The following is a 20,151-nucleotide window of genomic DNA, read 5'->3' on the forward strand; positions in this document are numbered from 1 at the left end:
GAGTCCTGGGGTGCGAGCCGCGCTCCGTGCCCAGTGCTTCTCCAGACCCCCTCGCGAGGTTCCGTCACGACGTGGCTCTGCCTAGCGCGGTGCGGACCCCGCCTCGGGCAGGCACGCTGTACCGGGCAGCGGCCAACCCCGTGCGCCGCGGGGCAGTACTGCAGCTCCGACCGGGGACGGTGAGGCGGCTCCGTGAGGCGGCTCGGTGAGGCACCGGCGGCACCCTGCAGCTGTCGTGACGCGCGGGAGGTGGGCGGGGGCAGGCGGTGGGCGGGGCCCGAGCTTGGCGGCGGGCGGGGAGTGGGCGGGGCCGGCGCGCGGGGTCGCGGCCGCGAGTGAGCAGCGAGATTGCGCCCGGCCGCGCGGCACGCGGCAGAGGACGGGACGCGCGTGGTGACGCCGGCCGGGTCGCCGGCAGGACGCGGAGCGTGGCCTGACATGGAGGGGGGCTTCTCGGCGCGGACCTATGGCACGAGCGCGCCGGACCACAGGCCGCTGTTCGGGGAGACGTCGGCGCGGGTGAGCCGGGTCGGGCCGGGCCGCGGCCTGCGCGGGAGTTCAGGTCCGTTACGCGGGGAGCCGGGCGCACGGCCTGGCGCCAGCGGCCTTCACGGGCGGTCCCGGCTCCGTCCCAGAGGGCGGTTCGGGCTCGGAGATGAGCAGGAAGTTTTTGCGGCGGTGCGGCCCAAGCTGGTAGTCTGGGGCACAGATCCCGACGTCCTCCGATCCGACGTGGGGGAGCTGGGAGCCGGGGCACAGCCGCCACTCAGCACCCGGAGCCCAAGACAAGCCAGGAGCAGTGATACCCGCCCCAAAAGACCACGGACAGAGCCTGAGCGATGCTGGGAGGTCTGCAGCACGGCCGGGGCGGTGCACCGCGCCCAGGAGTTGCCTGTGGCCGGCAGTCAATTCGGAACCCTTCCTGGAACTTTGCGAATCCAAATACGTCTCTTAACATTGCAGCTTGTGCAGTCCGAGTGTGCCTTACTTACGCAGCTTCGCGGCATTATAATAGTGGAGTCTGCTAATCAGAGGAAATGTGAAGAATGTATACTAATGCTATATAACTCCAGATCTCTCCAAATTATGCCCCATAGCTCGCTCTGTGAAAATGGCAGGGTCATTTGGGGGATTCCGTAGGTAGAGAAAGGAGAGCGACCTAGGTCTGAGGTGGGAGAAGACATGTGCTTCCAGCACATTGAGGGCCAGATCTGAAGAAGCATCCGTCTTTTTTTTTTTTTTTTTTTTTTTTTTTACAGCAAATGAAGCTTTTTTCCGAGGGCCCGAGATGGGCCAGGCACAGGAATAGGGCCCCATAAGCAGGGAGAGTGATGCCAGCAGGGCTGGGGCTCTCGTGGGGACCCTGAGACACTGCGCAGTGACTTGAGGACTTGCTTTTTCCTATGCTTAGGAATCCTACCCAGTAGCCACTTGGCTTGGAAACTTGTAGGAGTGAATGTTTGTGGAGGAAACAGAAGGGAAGGCACTTGCCGTCACCCTCCAGACTTGAGCTTTCTAGAATTGCATTTGCTTTATGGCTACAACGTGTGGCCTCCCGGTTTTAGGCGTACTCCTGACTTTAGGGCGATGGGCATCGAAGCGGAGAGAAGAGGGATTTGAAGAGTAATGTTTCCTGGTGCTGGCTGCCAAGTCCCCTTTGTAAGACACTACTGCTGTTGTGGAGGGAAGAAAGCAGCATGAGAGTGCTTGTCCCTTGGCAGCCTGGTTCTCCCTGGTAACATCCACTCTCTTCTGTGAGTGAACAGTGAGTTAAAGAGTAACTGATTTCTAAGGCCTGGGCCAGTGCTTCTTGGAAATCACATTACACCCCCTCCCCCCGCTCCGCGGTGGTGGTAAGGGCTAGCTCCAGGCCCCTGGCCTGCGGGCAGGAGCTGCCTGGTGGCTGTGGTGCAGGAATTTTCTTCCCTGTCCTGTATGCACGTGGTGACTTGGGCTTCAGCATGAGGCTTAGATGTGACAGCTCTCAGATGTGGCCAGTGACAGGCAGTGTGACATAAATGTCTAAGTGACTCTTGACAAAAAGGTGAGGCGTTCATCCCCTGCAGGAAAACGTCTCCTGCGTACCTTGGTGCTGTTGAGATGACAATGTTGAGTCCTAGTCAGGGTGGTTTGCTTGTGGTGACACGGTTCCCAGGTTTGGCACACTGGGACACTTCTTTCAGACAGAAAACAAATTGGTACAGAAACCAAGAAAATAAGAAATGTTTGAGGTTTCTAAGCCCACAGTGTTCCTTAGTGTTTGCTAGGCTAGCGTTACCTGGTAGAAGTATAATGTGAACCATATATGGAATTAGTAGCCTTGTTAAAATATGAAGAAATTGTAAAGCCTAAATTAATTATAAGACTTTATTAAACTCCATGTAGTCATCATTTCAACATACCCATATAATGTTTCATGTAAAAGTTGAGATACTTGTACTTTTGTGGCACTGAGCCTTTGCAATACAGCATGTATCATGTGGATGACCCTCTTCAGTCTGAGCGCCACACCAGATGTTGTGACCCCAGGGCCGGTGCTGCACTGGTGCTTCCCACAGCGCCCTGTGTGGGTGAGTTGCTGTTGGGATGGAGAGTGGGGCTTGTGAAGCTTTGCTGGGCCATAGGACTTCTCAAAGTTGTAACAGCCCCTGCAGTCAGTTTACTTTCACTGTGACTCAGTGGCTCCTGAGTGCAATGGTTGTCTCCTTAGAGGCTGGTGCGTGGCCCCAGCAGGGGGAGTGTGTCTCTCCTCCAGTACAGCCCACCCAGGAGTTTAGTGTCTTATGCTGGAGAAGTCATGTCATCAGGCAGGTGCAGGACTTTCTCTCCTCCCTCCTCTGTGCATGGCTTGGGTCATTGTGGTCTGCACGGGCCATGTGGACAGTTCTGCCGTGTGGCTGTGGCAGTGGAGGGTACTAGCTCACCCTGCTCAAGCAGGTCCTCCACTTTAGAGTCTTTCACGCACGCCCAAGCCTCTGCCCACACTTGCCCTGCAGGCCTAGCCCTCTGTGCTCGTGTGGCCCAGTACAGGTCTGCACTGCTTGTGGAAGCAGCGCCCTCATCCTGTGGCCTCCCCAGCTTGTGATTTTTATGTGTGTCAAGCTTAAGGGAAGTGAGAATGTAGCATCCCCAAAAGGCAGCCTGCAGTCTCAGGGCCTTCTGGGGCAACAGAGGCGGAGCCAGAGTTCAGAAGCCGAGGAACCCTGGCTGTCAAAACAGGAAGTGGTGTCTGAAGTGAGCGCTCAAGCAGTGAGAGGCATCCTTGCTGCTCCTTCCTGTGAGCTGTGTGTAGCAAGCTGGGAAGCGCCGTGTGGCTGGGGGTGAGTTGCAGAACCACAAAGTGGCCTGGCCCTCAGGAGCATAAAGTCTAAAAGATTCAGTGTTCACCAGGCTGTGGGCCTTGGTTGGTCTACTAGGTTAAGTTGCTTTCCTTATGATCAGTCTATATCCATGTCCAGGTACAGTGATCACTGGCTGAAATACCAGCATACAGAACAGTGAAGAGGAAAGGGTTATTTTGGCTGTTGAGTCAGAGGCTCAGCATGTGGTTGGCTGATTGGGGTAGGAGCATCACGGTAAGGAAGGCTGTTCATCTCAGGATGGCCAAAGAAACATACCCTTCACAGGCTTTCTGCTAGTGGCTGCCTTCCTGTCCTGGGCCCCACCAGCTGTGTGTCCAGCTGTGACCTCATCGTGGGTGAATCCATTGACCCATGATCCAGTCAGTCACCTTCACACAGCCCTGCCTTGGGCTGGGGACACAGCTCAGTGGTAACTTGCTTCCCTGGCACATGTGAGACTTGGGTCTGCCCACAAGATCACTTCAGAAGTCCCCTGCCAGAACCTCCCTAACAAAGCTTCCACCCCTGAATACGTGTTTAGGTCACACTTTTGATCTGAACCCTAACTGGGACCATGTTTCTGAGCTGCCATAGGGTATGAGCGTGACAAGCGGGGAGGATGGCAGCCCTTTCCATGGGGGTTGGTGCAGATTTGGGGCCAGACACAGGTGCTGCTTAGCTGCCCTTTCAGCTCTGTGAGCTTATCTCCATCACATGCAGTAGAAACTACTGACATTTCCAGGCAGTAAAAGCCGACCCTGTTATCGGGGCTTTCTGTGTCCTTTCCCCTCCCTGCTTCTGCCACTGCCCTCATTACACATAGAAGCGAAGACTGCAGCATTAAACGAAGCTAGGTGTGGTGGCTCACACCTGTAATACCAACACTTTGGGAGGCTGCGTTCCACTCAGGCAATTTGGCAAGACTCTGTCTTGTAATAAAAACTAAAGCGTGGGGATGAAGTTCAATGTGAAGGCTCTGGATTCAGTCCTTAGTAACACACACATACTGGCACACACACACATGTATATGAGAGGAGAGAGAAAAACAACTTACCGAGGACTGCAGTCCGGTGGAAGAGATGTAAGTCAGGCGAGGGCTCTGCAGCTTGGACTGCTGGGGTGAGGGCACTTCCTGCAGCAGTGGTTTCTGGAGCTGCTTTCTCCTTCACCATTGTGATTTCCATATCTCAGGACAGTTGGGGCAGGATGTGCATGCTCACAGGACGCAAGCCTGTGAGTAAGGGACAGATGGCTCTGTCAGCTCTCTAGGCAGAGACAGGATGCTCGCAGTAGAAGGGCTGGTAGGGTAGCCCTCACCTCGGCCTCTGCTGTGGCACCATTCCCAGCACACGTTTGGGAGCCTTGGAACTATTATTCCTGTGGCCTAGCTCACTGTGCCCTGTGCCAGCCAGCGAGGCGGGGACCTCCTTGCTTTCCACCCTGTGCTGTTGTCCCGTTTGCCTCTGGGCACAGCACAAAGAAAGGAACCAGGTGAATCCCATGGGCAGTTCACATCCCCTCCCTAGGGTAGGTGTCCTTGGGGAGACATCTGCAGCTCCTCACTGGGCCAAGCCGGGAGCTTGTAGGACATGGAGTCCCTCTGTGACATGCAGGAACAAAAGCACTCACTTTTGAAACTCAGCCTCTAGTTTGTGGTATCAAAAGTTTGAGAAATGCAAAGTTTGAGAGGCAAAATTATAGGATGTGCCTAGGGGTGTGAATTCCTCAGCCCCAGGATAGCACAGGAAGGTGTGCCCTTTGAGCTTTCCATTTCCTGTTTCTGTCTCCTTTGGGAGGGAAAATAGCCACTGCCTTCCTGAAATGGAAGTGAAGTGTCGAGCATGTGCTGGGCAAGCCTGAGCCAGGAGCAAAGAGTGGAGCAGGATGGTTCTACTTGGGCAGCTGAGGTCCTTTCCTTCCTGGCCCCATTTTGATTCCTTTGTCACCATGGCTTATAGAAGCTTCCTAGAGCAGAGCCACACCAGGGATGGTATTGCCTTTACATCACCTACAGAAAGGAAAGACCCAGCTTCTTTGACACATTCAGGATGCTATTAAGCCTGTGGCCAGATTGCTGGTGGCTTTGAGTCAGAGCTTCAGGGGTCACAGACTGCAATGGGTGTGGTACAGGCCAGGCTTTGGTAGAAAGGAAAAGTCGAAGGTTAGAGGAGGAGGCACTTGGCATACAGGTGGATAGGAAGAGGGGGAGGAGGTTGGCATGAGACTGCCAGGGCACACATACCTAATATGGAGCATGTGACAGAAATGTCTGTCTCCAGCTGACCAGGGCAGGGAATGCCCTGGTCTCTCAGTCCTCCTGGCCCAGTGCAGCTGTGATGAGTCCTTAGGGGTATAAGGGATGAATTTGGAGATGGCTTACAGCAAGAAACCAGGTACACGGGGGACTGAGTGGTCAACTAATAGCTTGCACCCTTGGCATGGGCTGCAGGGGTGGAGGGCAGTGGGTGTCTGGCAGCTGAATGATGACCTGGGCAGGATTGAACCTACCCGGGGTGGGATGTGGTCCCCAGTACGACTGGCAATGCGAAGCCAGGGTATTTTCCTTCCCTGTGTCAGGCACACTGTTGCACTCTAAGTAGACGCTGGCTACATGAGAGAATCATGAGCCTGAAATGCCCACTTTTCCTTAGTGTCTTCAACTCCCACAGGTCCAAGGCCTGGCCTGTCATGACAGCATGTGGTCTTGCTGCTGCAGGACAGGCAGCAATAGCACAACCAAAGCCACCACCCTGTCCCACGCTGTGGGTCCTTCTCTGGCTGGGCAGAGACCCAGCACCTCAGGCTGCCTCCCAGACGAGGCTGCTGCTTCCAAGGAGAAACCAACAATGCACTTGGGAAGCCTAGGTCTTCCTCACTGGAGCACAAGGCTGTCACTAGGGCAGCACCAAGCAGTGACTTCCAGACCCCATATCTCCAAGCTCCAGCAGAGGGACTCATCCTTCAGCACTCTCAGGAGGAACAGAGCAGAACTACTCCTGCAGACAACCCAAATACATTCCCTTCCACTCCACAGGAGGCAGTCCAGAGCTGCACAAGTCTTCACCAGGCAGAGTTGCAGGTTGCTCTGGGGACCACATCCCTCCCTGGGTAGGCTCAGTCCTGCCCAGGTATCATTTGGACCAATTTCCTCATTTGATAGACCCATTTGGGTTAAAGACTCAGTTTCTGGGTACATAAATGGCCAGTGCCATAGTGAGATAACCTTGGTCTCCTGACTGCATTTTTAAAGTCTGTATGTTTTATTAAAAGGATTCTTAGACTTTTCAACCTGTTCACCTGGCTGGCATTTTGCAAAGAGTATAGGATAGGAAGCTTTAGCCATTCGGTAACTAGATGGCTGTCATGAATCAGTGGGTTTTATTGACCCAACAGTGAATGATCTAGTTTTTCTTTGCTTCACGGGTAACTTTCTGCCACCAAAGGCAAACCATTAGCATATATGATTTTTCTTCTTCCTCATTTCAGTGGAAGACCGAGATTCTTTGGGCCTAGGCAGGTCTCGCGTCATGCCCTGCCTGCTGCTTGTCCTCTCAGTCCCCCTTGAGTGTGCTAGTACTGCCATTTCCATTTGCCCTGTTTCCTTTGGTAACAGCAATACTTGTGTGCTTCCCTGGGTCTCGGTGAGGCCCTCTTCATAAACCATACTTCTTTTCCTTCTTCCTTTGAAGGGTCCTCTTTCAAAATGAGGTCCTCCTTCACTTCATCCAGACCAAGTCCCCTTTGGTTTGGATTCACACTTCTGTCCTCAGTGGTTGACCTGAAGCCAAACTTTGAGCTTAGAACAAGAAAATAATGTCCTGAGAAACAAATCTGCCATATGCAGAATAGTTCACTTCACCTTGGGGCCCCAGAAGGACAAACTACATTATAATAACTTAACCTAGGAGGCAGGCAGCAAGCTTAAAGTTTGGATATTTTTATCAGAAAGATTATGCTTCTGTGGTCACTCAGTAATTTAGAAAAAGCCACCTATGTGTAAATCTCTATCCATAATCTAGACCAGCAAGCGGTAGATTCTAGATTGTTCTCGCAAGGAATACTAGTGGGATTTGCTCTCTTGAGGAAAGCAGGGCTTACACCAACTTATTTCCTTCACTTACTGGTGTATGAGCCCTTGGCTAAGTTCTGTTTCCCTGATCCTGTTTTGCCAACTGTAAAAGTCATTCTATTGCATGTCAGATGAAGAGAATGTGGAAGCCTGGGAATACATACTGTTGTTTTCCTGCTATCTTTAACACTTGCTTTGATCTGCTGGACAGCTGTCCATGCTGTGTGGAAGTTGGCCAGCCACCTGAACCTCTGCCTCACTTCTACTGGTGGGAGTGCTGCTAAGCTATGCAGACCTTTGTAAACTTGTGCAACTCCTTGGAGCTCAGAGAGCAGGGATTCTTGCATCTCAGAATACACCAGAGGAGTACAACTAAGCCTTTCCACAAGGCAAAAGGCAATGGAAGTCCTATGGATAGTATCTTTATGCACATTTGATGTCACATTTCTATTTATCCACATTTATTCATTTGGTATATAAATTTACTACCATTGAAGAATTGTCCTTGGATCTTTAAGACAGTCCTAATTTCAGACTTTTTTGTGACAAGATCTTCTAAATGTAACATGGGTGTAGTTCAGATCTGTTGGTTTTATCCCATAACCTTTGAATTCCAGTGGCCTTGGGTCTTGAAAGTTGGTTTTCCTTGGCTACGTGAGGCACACCGAATACTTGGCTTTTCTATATCCTCCCCATTCCATTCAACTTTGCCTATGGGACTCAAGGTCTTTGGATTATCTGAAAAGCAATTTGGGAATGAGGGTTCCCTGGCTACATGTCTCTCCCACACCTGAGGTTTTGTTTACTGGCTCCTCATGTTCCATACCAGGTTACTTGTTATAGAAAGTGTTACCGAAAGAATCTGTGAGGACTGTTGGTTCATCAGACTTGGTTTTGAGTTCGTAGAATTAAGGCTGGTATTTTCAGTGGCCGTAAATGTTTCCTAATGAAATCTAAAAAACCTTATTTTGTAGTTGTGTAACTGTTATTATAGGATTTATTAACCTATTATTAACCTTAGCAACCCCTGGTTTTAGAGTTCCTTCTCAAACTTGCTGTGTGGATTTTGGCAAATGATTTAACCACAGTGGGCCTAAATGTACCTTAACCTGTAAAACTGGGATTGGATCAGAAGCTTTTCAGACATTCTGTGAAGTTCATTAGGGTAGGGAATCAAAATGAGAAATGTAGGTAGGTAGAACAGGTTTTTCAATCAAATCTCGGTTGAAGGGTTCTGCTATTAAATGAATTTAAAAAAAAAAGCACAGGTCTTTGGGATTGCATCCTGCCGTGGCACTCTGTGGTCTTTTTTTTTTTGTTTTAGACAGTCCTGCTGTGTAGCCCAGGCTGTCCACCTCAGCCTCCCCAATGCTGGATTACTGGTGTGCACACTCCCAATTGTGGTCCAGTGTCTGATGGTCTTTTCTGAAGCTGTGGCCTGGCAATCCCAGTCCTCACCATTCGTGTAAATCACATGACCCTCCAAGAAACACCCCCCATTGGCCCAGTTTCTGACTTCACGGCCCCTCATCTGTGGCGTGTGAGCTCAGGAGCGCAGTGTTGCGTGGTCCTTCCATGCCCTACTGTAGCTGCCAGGAGTCCCAGTCATGTGCCTCACACACTTTTCTCTTTCAGGACCGAATCATCAATTTGGTCGTTGGCAGCTTCACATGTTTATTGATTCTAGTAAGTAGCTCAACTTACATACTTCACTCAACCTCTTAACTGCAGTTTTGAAAACTATTACAGTGCAGTTAGTCCTCAGAAAAAGTCACAATGTTTTTGATTTTATAAAACTGCATTTGGCAAGTGAAGCAGCTATTCTGATTTCTACTTCAGTCCCCAGTTGAATATACAAAGTAGTGTAAGTCAGACAAATTTACCATGTTTGCCTGCCCTATGTTAGTGGGTCCCATCAATCCCTTCTGCTATGACCCACCGTAACTCCCTATTTGTTACTACTTGACGTTTACCCTTGGGTCAAGTTTTTAAAGATCTGATCAGCATGCAGTAACTTTTCATTCTGTATAATATGATCAAGTCATGTATCACAATGTAAACAGTTATGTCTTCCATAGTCTGATAATGACATTTTCATTACTATTTAAGAGAATGAATTTTAATCCCCTGCCCTTACCTAATAAAAAGAATGGGCGTAATGTTATAACTGTGATAGAAACATCAGTATTTTTCATAAACTTAATAAACAAACCAACTTTGATTACATTCATTTTTGGTGTATTCAAAATAGGATGGTTAGCCCTCTCTGTACAGTTATCCTAGGAATGACATTTATGTGGCCTTCAACATTTTGTCTCCTTTCATGTGTGGACGAAAGGTTGGAAAAGAAGAAAACAGATTATATAAAAAGCAAATCCGGGGTGGATATGACTTTATAATGTGAAGCATTTTGCAGCAGTGTCTTGCCTAGATTCGGGCTGATCATATCCTGGAGCTCCTCTCAAGACCTGTCTCTTCTCTCCACACAGGTAACGCTGATCAGTGCTTTTGTTTTCCCTCACCTCCCTCCCAAACCACTGAATGTATTTTTTGCTGTCTGCATCTCTCTGAGCAGTGCCACAGCCTGCATACTCGTGAGTACTCCTGGGATTCCCAGTGTGCTAGAGGGCCTCAGGTGGCAGTGCCCAGGACAGAGGGGAGCCCCAGCCTGAGTCTACACAGAGGGGTTTTCACACCCTCCCTTCCCAACACAATTCTTAATTAGTTGCACACTATTTTTCAGAATCAGAGTCGTCTTCTTTTCCCCTAAGTTCCAAAAGTTGTAACATTAAAGGAGAATTTTATTCTTTTGATAACTAAAAAGCAAAAGGATGAAAATATGATGTACTTTACTTATCACATTCACTCAAGTACTGTCAGCACAGAGTTGACTAGAGCTCTTCAGGGAGAAGATCACACTCTGGTTCTGTATGTTTTAACCTGTGTGCTAACCTCCCCAAGTGTAGATAATTTGCCAGATTTTCCCAGGAAAGTTAAAGTGGCAGTTGTATTCTGCTCAAAGATGGTGGAGGCTTTTCAATTGTTCAGTCACCGAATAGTTATTTTGTTTTGACCTTCAAAAGGCAGAATCAAAATACTAAACCCTTAAAATTCTTTTGAATCACATAGGGCTTAAATCATAGTAATTCAATTCATTCAGGCTAAAGTTGCACTGTGTTACACCCCTATAACCTGAAGAACTGGCCCATGCCAGCCTGGAAGCCTTCCTGCCACCTTCTACCCCAAACCTGCATAACCAACAGTGAGCTACTTGAAACTAAGTATGTACAATATTATGCAAGCTCGGTTTTATATTGCCAAAGTCTGAACTGATGAAAGACCTTACACGTCCTCCTCCCTTCTAAGTAGAAACTGAAAGTGTTACTTACATTATTTACTCAGATACACTGGGAGATGTATTCCCGGAGAGCTTGCCCAATAATTGGCTAAAACACAGAGGAAAGTAAACTGAGGAGGCAGTAATAAGTGTCACCTTGGGATGGGGACTCTCAGGCAGTACTACTTGAATTATAAATAAGAATTAAATTCTGCTCTCCTGAATGAAGGCATGAAGATTAATACGAAGACTGTCTCATCTGCAGAAATACTGATGGAAGTTAATGCAAAAAGAATGAGTTGTGTTTTAAGTTTTAACAGTTACCTAAAATTTAATCTGATTCTTCTTTTAGATCTACTGGTATCGACAAGGAGACTTAGAACCGAAATTTAGAAGTCTAATTTACTATATCTTATTTTCAATCACCATGCTGTGTGTATGTGCAAACCTGTACTTCCACGACGTGGGAAGGTGACGCTGTCCAGGAGGAGCCCTGACCAGGGCGCTCGAGAGCCGCCTGTGAAGGCAGGAGAGACTGCCAGGCCAGATGCGCGGCCTGCACTCCACAGAAGACTGACATGCGACTTCTGTGAACTGTAATGCTGAACTGCCTCTTGCAAGGGAGACATATCATAGATCTTTGCTTTTTCTTTACGGAGCTGATATTGCACTTAAAACATTCCAACCCTTAAAGCTCAAATAGCACAAGTGATTTTCACTTTTGAAATTAAAATTTTTTACGATTTAATTGCATGGTAAAGGCTCAAAATCTTGCATTTTAAGACAAATATTCCTTTATTTCTGTTAAACTGAATATACAATAATTGTTCCCTAGGCAACCAACTTTTGCATATAACTACAATTTCACGTTAACAAAACACAGACGGTGAAAAGACAACTTTGATTGTGAAGATCTAATTACAATAATAAATAAAATAATTTATACAAGTTTTTGTGACTTTTCTATAGGGGTCATATTCACTTAAGCCCTAAGAGGCTACTTTTGGCTTAACCCTTCTCTAGTGTAGGAATGACTCTTGATTTTTTTCCTTTTGTTACAGAAGCAAATTTTGTTTTTTAAAACTGCCTGAGAGAAGTTACATTGTACCCCTACCACCTAATGCACTGAGTGAATGGGAAACTCTCAGCCCCTCTTGAGCTATGTTCCAGGTCATTTGTATGGCAAACATGTCCTAAAGGTCGTGGTATCAGGGATGGGCACCGTCACCGCTGTCTCCATCTGGTTCAGTGTTCCTTCAGCATACGTGCTGCCGAAGCGAGCACGGCTTCATTTTACTTCAAAGTGCTAAGTCTGTAAACTGAAGACAGTGGTTTGTGTGAGGGGCAAAGATGCTTAACTGCTGGTAGGTTTTGTTACTCCCCTGACCCTCATTCCCTCTGGAAGCCCTAAGACCACAGTGACTTCCCAGGACTTTGTAATGCATTCTGCTTTGCCCTGCCTCATCAGCTCCCACTGCCAGCAATGGGTTACCCAGAAGTCACTGCCACACACTCTCCTCCCGGCTCCAGTCAAGTCTCAAACTAATCCTGCATAATCTTTCTGAAGGTCACAGATAAGCTCGCTTTAGGCCACGCTGAAGGGTGTCCCTGAAATGTACTCAGGCCTGCTTGAGATGGACAGTGTCACATCTGATGTATGGAGATGAGCAGTTAGCTTTGGTGACACGAAAAACTTGTTGGGAGCTGGAGTGAATAAGATTCCCTCCTGACAAGTAACACAAAACACAGGATCCACACTCCACTCGGCCACACAGGTTATAAACAACCTCAGGTGGACACACGGCAGAGGTAAAAGTCGTAGCAGCAGTGATGTGCATGGCTAAGCATGGCAGCTGTTCAGAAGCCAGAGGAGTGGTGGACTAGCCTCCTGGGGGCTGCTCCTGCTTCTTCGAGATAACTGTAATGAACAGCATGGGCTTCTTTGCTGAACTACCTGTGTCTAAGATTACCTAATGGCAGTTCACCAAGTCCTCAACATCCTTTGAGTCTTCAGAAACAGGACTACCCAAAGATGATCCAATGATGTTCGACTCTTCCTGATGGTGCTGCAGTATAGGATCTGGAAGAATTGAGCTTCAGGTTAGTTTTCAGTGCATGCACACGTATCTGTGTGTACATACATTTTGTCTAATCCATTCCAAGAATTTAAACAGTCTTACCAAAGGGTAAGATTTAACTGCCAAGTCTACTGTTGGACCAAAAAAAACAAAACAAAACTAAAACAACTAAATTAAATAACTGTGATTCTCCCATCAGATTTAATACAAGCTGTATTATGGTACCTGTTAGTGTTGTCAAAGGCAAGACAGATTCAGCATCTATTACATCAGACGCCTGGATAAAGCCATGTGGTGACGGAACGATAAGTATTGTTTCATCATCAATTGTTGTATGATCAACTTGTTCTACTATGGTGGGAGACTCTAAATCCTAAGTGGAATTTAAAGAAAGAAGAAAAGTAACTTAAAAGCACAAATCCAGTGTCGGTCACTTGCATGTAGAGGAAGCAATGCCGTGAACATGAGGTCACACGCTGAAGCCTAGCCCCCTCTAACCCTGACACTCAGGAGTGGGTTTCAAGGAGGACCTGTCAAGCTCCTGGTGGAAGGGACAGGTCACATGAGGCGTTGTGCTACAATGGCAGTGTCATACTCCCTTGACCACCCACTCCAGCTAGTGATGTCACTGCTAAGCCACTGGTGACACTGGAGCAGCAGAGCTAAGGCTCTGCACTGGGGCTCCACAGAAAGAAAGAAAGAAACTGGAGACCTGCCTGGAGCATGTCTTAAGGCCTGTCCAGACTGCTCTGCTAGGCACGACTTACCTCAGTAACATAAGCACCGGTCAAATCAGAAGGGGACACTTCTTGCTTAAGGTCGGAGTCAGAGATCTCTTCTGTTCTGACCATAACACTGTTCATCAGTTCTGTGCTATTTTGGTCATTGAATTTGGACACATGAGCATCGTTATATGATGGTGCTAGAGTCATCTTAGGGTGATGAATCTCATCTGGGAAAGTGTCTGCTTCCAGTGCATCTGGAAAATCAGACGACTGCATATCACTGTCTACTGTGAGCTCCGCCTGGGATAATGAAGAGGTGAGGTCCTCTGTAGCAACAGTCTGGATGATGACTCTAGGAGTGTGGCACTGCACCGTGACATTGTCACTTGTGTTTAACAGGTGTTCTGGCTACAAAGCATCAAAGGAAACAGTCAGTGGTGAAAGCAAGAGGTACTACCGAAGTTACCCAACAGACAACATTTGCCAGGCAGACCCCAGCCCCTGCCCCTTTCCCCCAAACCGCAATGGTTTTATCACTTGAAGCACCATGGTTCTTGAGCACCCAGCCCTGTCTCCCCTAAATTCCTACCTCTGTGTATGTCCATCTCACAGAAAGGGAATAGGGGATTAGGGATACACCCCAGTGAAAGGAGAAAGGTGCTGTGGCTTCCCGCCACAACAGTGGCAGGAAGAATTTCTAGACAGTGAAACTTCCAGTTTTGCTGCTTGTATTTTGTTCAACTAACCCTAGTCTGTAACTGGCACTCAAAAATCAAGAAAACTGTGCAACATACGGATAAAGCATGAACAATGATCTGTTCGGGAGAAGCAGGAGCAGCAGCTGTCAGGGTTACCGTGGGGCTGGCGGCCAGAGTCAGAGGAAGACCTTGGCTTGAGCTTGTCTGAAGCAAGTAGGTGCCAGGTGTGCCAGTGGGCTGCAGATGGAAAGACTACAGGGAAAGGACACAGAGACGCTGCAACACAAGCAACAGATGACGAGAGCCACCTGTGCCTGTGAACACAGATCCACTTCAGCCAAGTGGCCACAACTGACTCTCCAGTCCTGAAGGGATAAAGAAGTAATAAAGGGTGGACTGCGCACTACTTCCGGCTCATACCACTGCTCAGATGGGAGGCGGGACAGGAGGCTCCTGTCCTGCCCTTTGCAGTCTGTTTTTTCACTGCCTGGTCTCATATATATATTATGAATGTATTTGTGGGTACCTCACGCATGGGCAGTCAACCAGCCCAGCCAAGCACCATTCTTGACTCCTGTCTACAGCATGGCAGACTAGACATCTCCCAGTTTAAAAAAAGAAAACTTTATGCTTCAGAAGAGGCACAACAGCAGTGTTTATTCACCTGAACACATTTTTTAATAGTATAATTTCAGGAAGTAATTTTTGTATTACGGGAAAATTTATGAAAATAGCAATTAGCAATGTTCTACTGAAGGAAGATCATGCTTATCTGAAAAGCCAATTGATTTTATTTATCTTCTGAAATTCTAAAGCATGACAAAATTATTCACTAATAAACTTCATACTACAAGCTTCTAGAGAATTTAAGTTGGATTCACCCCCAGCCACTGAGAGAAAATATCTGCACCTAAGGTGGGGCTTCTGTCACCCTTTGAAATCTGTACACTAAAACCCCTGAACAGATTTCCTTATTCGTTCCATGGAGTAATAATCACCTCCCATGAAAAGGGTTGCAGAATTAGTGACCACGAAAGTGCTTATCACTCAGTCAAGACTCACTCTGGCCTTTCCAGGGAAGTGAAAGCTAATCATTTCCTTGAAGGCTACATGTATAATTTATCACATGCAATAATCCATTTGCAGAAATTTTACCTATATTATGAATGAGTGTGCTTTACTTAATACATTTAAATATGTTTAAGTTTCAGTCTTTTGCAGCTAAGGTACTACTATCCTCCCATTAGTTTCAACTAAGTGGGAAATGCACAGGGGTGCTCTTTGACTAAGGTGAGTTGTGTAGAGATAATCCCACCGAAAGCAGACCTGCCAAGCGCCGATGTCTTGTGTGTCACAGCAACACAGCACTGGCACATCACTGGCTGTGTGCACTGTGCTCCTGTGGCAGCTGCTACCGCTGCCCCATCATTATGACCACACACTGGAACCTCCAGAAAGACTCAAATTCCACACTCAGCCTTTCCTGGGTTTTTCTGTGGACAGGTTTTCCCACTTCTCTCAGATATACCTGAGATAAGAGATGGCAGATTGTTTGATGGTGTTTAAGCTTTTTATAAATTAGACTTTCTTAAAGTAGCTAACCCCTACAGGGCTGAGATTACAGTTCTGTGTCCCCAGGGGCTGACTGTGCTCCTCAGGGTGTTGCCAAAGCAGTATGTGATGGGTACTCTAAAAATTATGTCAACTGATCTTATGCATAAAAATGGTCAGAATCTAAATGAAGCACTACTCACTGGAAGAATCTCAAATGCCTGTAGTGTTCCGCTGTTTAGTGTTAGTGTTTCAGAGTCCACAGGAGCAACAGGGGCCTCTGCTGAAGCTGCAGTAAGAACAGACAGTAATAAAATGGTTGGTAAAGCTTCTCTGGTGTCTGGAACTGCTGTGATGGCAATTTCATATTGGGTAATCTGCATGCAAGCCTATAAGAAATCTAGTGGATTTATCTGGGACAGCAGATCATAGAGAAGTGTACAGAATTGGCCACGGTGGACCAGTTCTACCCACTGCCAGTTTTACTGAACAAAACCATGCCCATTCATGTTTTTCCTGTGATTGCTTTCACACTTGGGCTTGAAAAGTGTGACAGACACCATGAAGCTCATAAAGTCTAAAATGCCACTGAACCTTATAGGAAAGGTTTACCAACCCGTACTATGTATAAAAAAGCATTTTTAATTGTTAAGGAGGACACAGCAGAGCTAACTGCGAATGAGAAACCAGAAGGATGTTTTTCTCAACCCTCCTGTGAACAACATAGATGTCTGGTGTAGTGGTGTGTGACACTAGTCCAGGTCCTACCTCCTGTGACACTGCTTCCTGGAAATGGAAACCTGAGCCAACCCAGCTTCCAACTACAACTGTCCTGCTTCCCTGACAGCTGCTCTGGGGTCAGCAGTGCTTTAACGACAACATCAGATGCTACAATTTCAGAAGCCTGTGGTTTTGGGGCCAAATGACAGCACCCTTTGTTCAGTCCACTGAGGCTCAGACTGAACAGTGTCTGCCCACAGGGCTAGAAACAATGAGAATATGTATGACCTCTGGACGCTTTTGGTCACAGGTCAAAGTTCATGCAGCTCTGCCCATAACCTAAAAATAAGAAATGATTTTGATCAGAATGCTAGGAATAATAATTGGATTACAGAATTCCTACTGTATTCACATATTTTGCTGGGAGAAATAATTTATTTCACACATTTATCCATTTAAAAATGACAGTATGAATGAATATTAAGGTACCATTTATGCTTGCTGCCCTTCTAACAGATACTATCAACACTCTGGAAACTTAAAGGACTCCACACATTATCTATCAATTTATGGCTAACAACAGTTCACATGTTTATCTGGAGTACCTTCAGTTGCTTTGTAATTCTTGACTATTTAGGGGAAAGAAAAAAAACCAAGAAGGGACAAATTCTTCATGCTTTATTATAATGGAAGATGGAGAAAGCAAATAACCACATTCAAACTAGGACTTTAAGAACTATCATTATTTAAGTGTCTCTAAGGTCATTTTTCAATTTAGTTTTGGGTGCTGCCTCCCACTCAGCTCCATCCCAGATCTTCCTAGGGTAACTGTGACAGCCACTGTCTATCCTGACCTGGAGGGGCCCCGGCATTCTGGGAAGTGCGTGTTTGTTGTAATCACTGGAAATAACATGAGCATTTTGTGGGTGAGGTCAAGGGACCCTAGGCATCCCCCACTGTGAAGGCCAGTTCTGTAAAGCCTTGTCCTGCTTAGAATGTCAATCTGCCTGGCTGAGGATCATAGTAGCTGGTGTACTTGTGGTCAGTGACCGTTTCACAGAAAAGAGCACTGTGTAGACCTGCTCCCAAAATGTGGCTCCAAGTTGAGTGACGCTGGTCCTCAGAATGCTGCTCTCATTCCCTTTGTCACTGCCATCCAGGGTCAATGGGGGAAAAGTCAACTTGGCTTAGAACTGAAAAAATAGTCCCTTCCCTATAGCTACTGCTGGATTCCTATAATTTTATTAAAAGCAAAATTGCCAGAGGCTGAGAACAACAGAGATCTGGATGTAGAAACATTTCTCTATAGGAACCAGGCTCCTTGTTCCCTGAAGAAAATCTTTTTCAATCCTGCCAAAGCTTACTTCTATAAACAGTGAGTCCCCAACTCATGAACAAGATCGTCTCGAGAGACCTGTCCATAAATTGGATTCGTGTGTAAGCCACTAGAGTGAGTTTTTTACAGCGTACACCTGCGAAAGTTTCCAAGTCAAATGTTCGTAAGTGAGGGACTGACTGTGCCTGCCACAGATCCACCCCAATCTGTGTGTCTTCTGGTGAATTTTTTTTAAAAAATGTGCCACTTTTGTGAGTTATTTCTCTGCTCACCTGACTGTTTTCAGGTATTTTCAATTAATCATTAATCTTAATTTCTATTGATTAGTTATTACTCCATCTTTAATTACAAAATTGAGAAAGCCGTTTCAGAATGGTTACCATGCCAGGGCTGTATGTGCTTCCTACCACACGTCTGTTCTTTGCAAATACGAGTTACACTTTCTCAAAGGCCTTGGATGTGCTGTCCTCCTCCACTTGGCTCTAGCAGATGGACAGGCGTCAGAGCCATCACCCAAGACCCACACTTACAGACGTGGGTGATCTGGACTGGGATCTGCAACGCGGCCATGGGGCTGGGGGGCACGGCTGTGTTCTCTTCCAAGCGGGCCACTCGGATCTGAACGTGCTGAACACTGGAACTGGAATTACTGTTGGCAACTCCAGGTCCTGACTTATTCTCCAGCAGCGCTGGGTTGTTTTTTTGGTTCTCATGTAACTGTTTCAGACCTTTTATTAAGACTGCAGGGAGATGGGGAGACAAAAAGAACACTGACTCTCTGACACCACCATGAAGCAACAGGGAAGTGGAGGGTGGGGTAAGGAAGGGAAGTATTGGGAATGATGATTGTGTGCTGATGCGAGAATTTATCAAAACAACAGTAAAATTGTTAAAACCATAACCTGTCCTGAAACCTAGGCAACATTATGCACCACAACAGATTTTTAAACTTCTTTGCTGGGAGGGCGGAGGTCTTGCTACATTGCCCAGGCTGGTCTCAATCTCATGAGCTCAAAGGATCCGCTAGCCCTGAATCACTGAAGTGTACCGGCAAATTTTTTGCCCATTAAGTTGTCTGTTCACTTTGTTGGTTGTTTCCTTTGCTATGCACAAGCTTTTTAATTCTATTTGTTGATTCTTACTATTATTTCTTATAGAGCTGGGAGTTCTGTCAAAACATCCTTGCCTACACCTGTGACTTCAAGTTTTACCTATTTTATCCTCCAGCAGGTTACGTGTTTCTGATTTAACAGCATTCCTCTGTAGTATGACTTGAAGTGATGTTCTGTGATGCGTTCTGCTTTGTTCTTATTGCCCAGGATTGTTTTTGCCATTCTGGACTTTTCCTTGTTCCTATGAATTTTAGGCTCGTTTTCTCCAGTTTTGTGAAGAATGCTATAGGTATTTTGATCAGAACTGCATTAAACCTGTGGATCAATTCTGGAAGTATGTCTGTTTTGACAGTATTGGTCCTGCCTCTCCAAGAACAAGAGTTATATATTTTATGATGTCATCTTTGATCTCCTTTTACTAGAGTACTGTAGTTTTTGTGGTAAAGGCCTTTTACTTCCTTAGGTTAATTCCCAAGTATTTAATTTTTCTTGATACTATCTTAATAGAATCAGTTTCCTAATTTATTTCTTGGTGAGTTACAATTAGTGTATAGGGACACCTGATTTTTTGGTGTATGGACTTTGTATCCTGCTATGCTACACAATTTGCTATTCATTCTAGGAAACTCTTGGTGGAATCTTTTGGGTCTTCTACGTAAAGGATCAAGTCATCTGCAAAAAATAATCTGCCTTCTTACTTTCTTACACATATCCCTTTTATTTTTTTCTTTTGCTTGATTGCTGTGGCTTGATTTTCATACATGCTAAACAAGGGTGGTGACAGTGGGCAATCCTGTCTTTTTCTTGATTTTGGAGGAAATGTTTTCAGCTTCTCCTCATTTAATATGTTAGCTCCTGGTTTGTCATAAATGGCTTTTATCAGGTCCTTCTATTGTTTTCTTCAGGGCTTTTATCATGAATGGGTGCTGGATTTTGTCAAGTTTTTGCTCAGTCTATTGATAGTATCATGTGGTTTTTGACTTTGCTTCACTTTGTAATTCATTACACCTATTGATTTGCATATGTTGAACCATCCTTGCGTCCCTAGGATGCAACTTACTTGGATGCATCATTCTTTTGATGATTGATTACGTTCCACTTGCCAACATATTACTGAGGACTTGTGCATCTATGTGCAGTTTTCTTTTCCAATTGGGTCTTTATTTGGTTTGGGGATCACAGAG

General features: G+C 46.5%; 2 protein-coding genes across 11 annotated transcripts in view; one reads left to right on the forward strand and one right to left on the reverse strand.

Annotated features, from left to right (window-relative positions):
* Window positions 1–310: 310 nt before the first annotated feature.
* On the forward strand, window positions 311–11,695 carry Tmem243 (transmembrane protein 243). The gene is made up of 4 exons (XM_003469823.5): window positions 311–519; window positions 9,046–9,096; window positions 9,900–10,004; window positions 11,100–11,695. Exons 1-4 carry the CDS (start codon window positions 439–441, stop codon window positions 11,220–11,222), a joined length of 360 nt encoding a protein of 119 aa, XP_003469871.1. The 5' UTR covers window positions 311–438; the 3' UTR covers window positions 11,223–11,695.
* Dmtf1 (cyclin D binding myb like transcription factor 1) overlaps window positions 11,519–20,151 on the reverse strand; it is a 41,132-nt gene continuing 32,499 nt past the window's right edge. For 5 of the 10 annotated variants that reach the window (XM_005003647.4, XM_005003646.4, XM_013152410.3 and 2 more), the window contains 6 exons: window positions 18,386–18,595; window positions 16,003–16,088; window positions 14,345–14,500; window positions 13,593–13,958; window positions 13,051–13,198; window positions 11,519–12,827 (listed from right to left, as the gene is read on the reverse strand). In XM_005003647.4, coding sequence (XP_005003704.1) covers window positions 12,718–12,827; window positions 13,051–13,198; window positions 13,593–13,958; window positions 14,345–14,500; window positions 16,003–16,088; window positions 18,386–18,595 — 1,076 coding nt within the window. In that variant the 3' untranslated portion in view covers window positions 11,519–12,717. The remainder of the gene's footprint in view (window positions 12,828–13,050; window positions 13,199–13,592; window positions 13,959–14,344; window positions 14,501–16,002; window positions 16,089–18,385; window positions 18,596–20,151) is intronic. The other 5 variants (XM_003469821.5, XM_063237221.1, XM_013152411.3 and 2 more) reach the window with 5 other exon arrangements.

This window comes from Cavia porcellus, unplaced genomic scaffold, assembly GCF_034190915.1.
Source record: "Cavia porcellus strain 051 isolate PalLab524CR breed Dunkin Hartley unplaced genomic scaffold, mCavPor4.1 scaffold_2, whole genome shotgun sequence".
NCBI classification, from domain to species: Eukaryota; Metazoa; Chordata; class Mammalia; order Rodentia; family Caviidae; genus Cavia; species Cavia porcellus.

Excerpts from the sequence above, each read along its gene's own strand:
- Tmem243 (XM_003469823.5), top strand. The coding sequence starts at position 439 with ATGGAGGGGGGCTTCTCGGCGCGGACCTATGGCACGAGCGCGCCGGAC. Across the intron at positions 520-9,045 it reads TCGGGGAGACGTCGGCGCGG|GACCGAATCATCAATTTGGT; the intron begins GTGAGCCGGGTC and ends TTTCTCTTTCAG. Across the intron at positions 10,005-11,099 it reads GTGCCACAGCCTGCATACTC|ATCTACTGGTATCGACAAGG; the intron begins GTGAGTACTCCT and ends TTCTTCTTTTAG.